At 34.3% G+C, this 5,856-nt stretch overlaps 1 protein-coding gene across 1 annotated transcript; it reads left to right on the forward strand.

Moving 5' to 3' along the window:
• Positions 1 to 5,023: 5,023 nt before the first annotated feature.
• On the forward strand, positions 5,024 to 5,404 carry LOC127136458 (secreted RxLR effector protein 161-like). The gene has a single exon (XM_051063012.1). The coding sequence runs from the start codon at positions 5,024 to 5,026 to the stop codon at positions 5,402 to 5,404; it is 381 nt and encodes a 126-aa protein (XP_050918969.1).
• The last annotated feature ends 452 nt before the right edge of the window (positions 5,405 to 5,856 follow it).

Genomic DNA, 5,856 nt, shown 5'->3' on the forward strand with positions numbered 1-5,856 from the left:
AAAGTGTTAAGGTATTAAGATCTCATTCTCTCTATGATAAGTCAAGTGCTCTAGTTTTTATCATCCATTCTTATGTTGGCTGCTTAAGTCTCTTAAACATTTCTCATTTGTCAGTCACCTTTATTTCAAAATGCATTATGCCATTTTGCTCTGTGGTAATCGGTTACCAGCATTAAGGTAATCGATTACCAGCTATGTGTGCTGCTGCGCAAGGCAATTTTTACAGCAAGTAATCGATTACACCCTTTTGGTAATCGATTACACAATGCATTTTTTCCAATATTGTAACGTTGGCTCAGGTGTAACCGATTACACCATATTAGGTAATCGATTACCACTGAACCAGTGGCAGAAAACATTTCACTTTTTCATGAAAATTTTCTATGGAGTGTGTTCTTGAACCATGGCATCCTTTAATGTATCATAACCATTTAGAGAGGTGTCTAAGGGTTATATATAACACATTTTTTCAGAATTTGAACACACCTCCTTTCTCACAAAATATTTTCAAACAATCTTCTTTATTTATCTTTTCAAATTTATTTCAAGTGTTCTTGATCAAATTTTCTAGTGAAACTATTTACAGAATTTTCATACACATTCATATAGTTTCATCCATATCATCATTAGAGCAGTTGTTTGTCATAAAGAAGTTTGATTACTTTAAAGGAGAAGATCAATCAATAGATTGATAGATTATTTCCACTTGTCAAAAACTTGGAAAAAAAACTCATACTGTTGCTTTGTCCTTGTTGTCCGAGATTGTTGGAAACAAGAGGTTCATTAAAAGGGAGGATTTTTCTCTTTCTGGACTTAGTGAAAAATCCAAGAGGATTTTTCTTTGTGTGATTGTTATTGTCTTCATAGAAATACTAGTAAGAGTCTTGTAAAAGTCCTAACAATAGTAAAATCTCTTTCATGTTGAAAGGGGACTAGAGTACTCTCGATCTGTGAGGGGAACCAGGATATCTCTTCGTGTTCTTTACCTTTCCGCACTTTACCGTTCATTGCTTAACCTAACCAGTAAAGAAACAACAAAGTGTTTCATAAAACTGGAAAAAGTTTCAAAGAACCTAATTCACTCCGCAGAAGATGGCTTCCGCAAGTGTAAACCCAGTTTTCAAAGATGGCGGTAGTAGCAAAAAACCACCTCTATTTTCTAGAGAATATTTTGATTTCTGGAAAATCCGCATGAAAGCACATTTAGAAGCACAAGGAGATGGTATATGGGAAACCGTTGAAAATGATCCGCATAATCCTATGAGTGTGGTCAATGGTGTTGGCACTCCGAAGGTTAAAAGTTCATATGATGAAGACGATAAGAAAATAATACTTAATGAAAAGAAAGCTATCAATATTCTTCAAAGTGCATTAAGTATGGATGATTTCTTCCGCATATCTCAATGTAAATCGGAAAAAGAAATATGGGACACTTTGGTGGAGACTCACGAAGGAACCGCTGAAGATAAAAGATCCATATTAAACACATTGAGTCAAGAATATGAAATGTTCAGAATGCAGCCCGGAGAATCTATTATTGCATTACATAAAGATTTGTCCACTTGACAAATCATTTAATTTCTCTTGGAAAAACATTTACAAATGATTATCTCAACCTTAAAGTGCTAAGATCCTTGACTAGAGAATGGCAACCAAAAGTAACGGCCATATCGGAGAAGAAAAGTCTTTCCACTATGACGTTCGCATCATTATTCGGAAAACTCCAAGAACATGAACTTGAACTTGGAAGACTTGAAAAGCATGAAATTCAAGAGAAGAAATCCAAAGTAATTGCTTTAAAGGTAGATTCAAAGGAAGATAAAAATGATGGCGCACCGGAGGAAGATGAAAATTTTATGCTCCTTGTTAAAAGGCTTGGTAAGTTTTTTTGGTGAAAATGACAAACCCTTTAATGCAAAAAGAAATAAACATTTTAGGAAAGGGAGGATTCCACATCTACGCAAGATGTCACATGCTATGAATGTGGAAAGCAAGGTCATATAAAGCCGGGTTGTCCAAAACTCTCAAAGAAAGGTGGCTTTAAAGACAAAAAGGAATTCAAGAATAAAAAGGCGTATGTTGCATGGGAAGATAATGAGATAAGTTCTTCATCTGGATTAGAAAGTGACGAATATGCAAATTTAGCATTAATCGCTTCACACCATTCCGACGATGAAGAAAATGAGGTTAGTAGCAATTTTTCTCTTTTTGATAGTGATGCACAAGGGGCTATAAATGAACTTCTTAAGGAATGCGAAATTCTGTATAAAACAATATCATCTTAAAAGAAAATAATTTCATCACTAGAAGAAAAAGTCGTGACAATTGAAAAAGATGTCAATGATGAAAAACAAAAGATGATTAGTGAAAAACAGAATTTTGTATGTAAAAATTGTGAATCACTTTCTTTTCAAATTGTCCAATTAAAAAGGGTTCTTGAAAGATATGAGAAAGGAAAAATTGGGTTGAAAGGTGTCCTTAGCCAACAAAGATATTCCAATGACAAAAGTGGACTTGGTTATTCAAAGTTTTCTAAACCAAGTTCTAGTAAAACTATCTTTGTTGAAGCTAATGACCAACCAATCAAAGAGAAAGTGAACAAGCCAAAATATGTTCATCACTATCCTAAAATAAAAATATTTTCTAAAAACAAAACTTATGTTCTTAGATATAGAAGCAACATTGAACCTACTTGTTTTTATTGTGGAATAATTTATCATACCCCTAATGCATGCTATGTTAGAAATTTTAGCATAGCAAGTGGGCATTACGTATGGGTAAAGAAAGGCACTAATTATGAAGAACCCAAAGCAATTTGGGTACCTAACAAAATGTAATTTTTCTTTAGTAGGTATGCTTGAAAACCACATCAAAACTTTGGTATCTTGATAGTGGGTGTTCCAAGCATATGACGGAAGACATTAACAAATTTTCAAGTCTAGCATTAAAGGCCAAGGGTTATGTCATATATGGTGATAACAACAAAGGGAGAATTCTTGATATAAGCAAAGTTGGAGCACCACCTTTCACATCCATTGAAGACGTCCTTTATGTCGAAGGACTAAAGCACAATCTTCTAAGTATTAGCCAACTTTGTGACAAAGGTTTCAAAATCAAATTCACCAAGGATGAATGCTTGATTGAGGATGAAGTCTCTCATGAGGTAAAACTTAAAGGTACGAGAATTAATAATATTTTTATGATTTCCCTTGATGATTTGTCTTTAAAGGTAAAATGTATTATGGTGAACAATAATGAGTCATGGATTTGGCATAAAAGATTCACACATATTCATATGGAACATTTGAATAAGCTTATAAAGCATGATCTTGTTATTGGATTGCCTAAGATAAAATTCGTCAAAGATAGATTATGTGATGCTTGTCAAAAGAGAAAACAAACAAAATCAACTTTCACATCAAAGAATATGGTGTCCACTACAAGGCCACTACAATTGTTGCATATGGACTTATTTGGTCCATCAAGAACAAGAAGCTTCAGAGGTAATGTATATGATTTAGTTATTGTTGATGATTTCTCTAGATACACTTGGACTTTCTTCTTAGTGCAGAAAAGTGATGCATTCAAGGCGTTCAAGAAATATGCAAAGCAAATTCAAAACGAGAAATCTCTATCTATTGCCTCCATAAGAAGCGACCATGGTGGAGAATTCCAAAATGCCTCCTTCGAAGAGTTTTGCGAAGAACATGGAATATTTCATAATTTCTCGACACCAAGGACTCCTCAACAAAATGGAGTGGTAGAGATAAAGAATAGGTCACTTGTGGAACTTGCTAGAACAATGCTTAACGACTCAAATCTTCCAAAGTATTTTTGGGCGGATGCGGTAAGCACGACATGATATGTAAGTAATAGAATTATTATTAGACCTATGTTGAAAAAGACCCCTTATGAACTCTTCAAAGTAAGGAAACCAAACATCTCTTACTTTCACATTTTTGGATGCAAATGCTTTGTCCTTAACAATGACAAAGACAATCTAGGTAAGTTCGACGAGAAGTCCGACGAAGGTATATTTCTTGGATATTCTCTTACTAGTAAAGCTTATAGAATATATAATAAAATAACTTTAACAATTGAAGAATCTATGCATGTTACATTTGATGAAACTAACCCCTCCAAGGAATATATTTTTTGTGTGATGATGATGATGATATTGTAGAAGTTCTTCAAAAAGATACTTCAAGTGGAAACAATGATAATAAACCAAAACATCAAGATGAGCAAGATCAACAAAAGACAAATGACAATGATCTACCTAAGGAATGGAGAACTCATCGGGATCATCCAATTGATAAAGTCATTGGTGATATTAATCAAGGTGTTGCAACAAGATTAAATCTTAAAGATGCATGCTTGAATATGGATTTTGTTTCACAAATTGAACCTTCCAAAGTTGATGAAGCTTTAGGTGACGACCAATGGATAATTGCTATGCAAGAAGAGTTAAACCAATTCGAAAGGAATAAAGTTTGGGAATCTATGTAAGGTTAGAAGCTATCCGTTTATTACTTGTTTATGCATGTTCATTAAATTTTCAGTTATTCCAAATGGATGTCAAGAGCGCATTCTTGAATGGCTACATCAATGAAGAAGTCTATGTCAAACAAGCCCCGGGCTTTGAAGATTTCAAGAATACTTCACATGTTTTCAAGTTGAGGAAAGCTCTTTATGGCTAAAGAAAGCACCTAGAGCATGGTATGATCGTCTCAACAACTTTCTTTGTGAAAAGGGATTTTAATAAGGTAAAATTGACAAGACCTTGTTTATTAAGAAAATAAAAGATAACACTTTATTGGTTCAAGTCTACGTTGACGACATCATATTTGGCTTAACAAATAAAGAAATGTGTGAAGAATTTTCATTAACGATGCAAGGAGAATTCAAGATGTCCATGATGGGTAAGATGAACTATTTTCTTGGACTCCAAATTAAGAAACTAAAGGATGGAATCTTCATCAACCAATCAAAATATTGCAAAGAGTTGCTGAAAAGATTCGACATGGATAGTTGCACGGCAATGTCTACTCCAATGGGATCCGGATCTTATGTTGATCAAGATGAATCAGGTGTTTCGATTGAAATCACAAAGTATCGAGGTATGATTGGTTCCTTACTCTATTTGACGACAAGTCGTCCTGATATAATGTTCAATGTGTGTCTTTGTGCGTGTTTTCAAGCCAATCCAAAGGAATCGCATCTCGCAACTATTAAAAGGATCATGAAGTATCTCAAAGGAACAAAAAATGTCGGCTTATGGTATCCTAAAGGTAGTATTTGCAATTTAGTTGGTTATCCTGACGCTGATTATGCAGGAAGTAAAATTGATCGAAAAAGCACTAGTGATATATGTCAATTTCTTGGAAATGCATTAGTATCATGAGCTTGCAAGAAACAAGCATGTGTTTCTCTTAGCACTGCCAAAGCGGAATACATAACAGCAGGTAGCTGTTGTGCTCAAATACTTTGGCTTAAGAAACAACTTCATGACTACGGACTCGATCTTGGATGCATTCCTCTTTGTTATGACAACACAAGTGCGATAAACATTACAAAGAATCCGGTCATGCACTCAAGAACCAAACATATTGACATTCGACATCACTTTCTTTGTGATAACATGCTTCAAGGAGATGTCAAAGTCACATTTGTGGATACTCACAATCAACTCGCCGACATCTTCACAAAACCATTGGCACGAGAACCGTTTTACAAAATTCGAAGGGAACATGGAATTCTAGATGATTGTGACATTTGATTCTTCAAAAACCCATCAGTTCAAATACAAAGGTACACTCTTTTTACCCAATATCTTTTATTTTGAAATATATATGT

Source organism: Lathyrus oleraceus, chromosome 4, assembly GCF_024323335.1.
Source record: "Lathyrus oleraceus cultivar Zhongwan6 chromosome 4, CAAS_Psat_ZW6_1.0, whole genome shotgun sequence".
Classification (NCBI taxonomy): domain Eukaryota; kingdom Viridiplantae; phylum Streptophyta; class Magnoliopsida; order Fabales; family Fabaceae; genus Lathyrus; species Lathyrus oleraceus.

What these genes read in the sequence shown, in the direction of transcription:
- LOC127136458 (XM_051063012.1), top strand. Translation starts at nt 5,024, where the DNA reads ATGGATAGTTGCACGGCAATGTCTACTCCAATGGGATCCGGATCTTAT.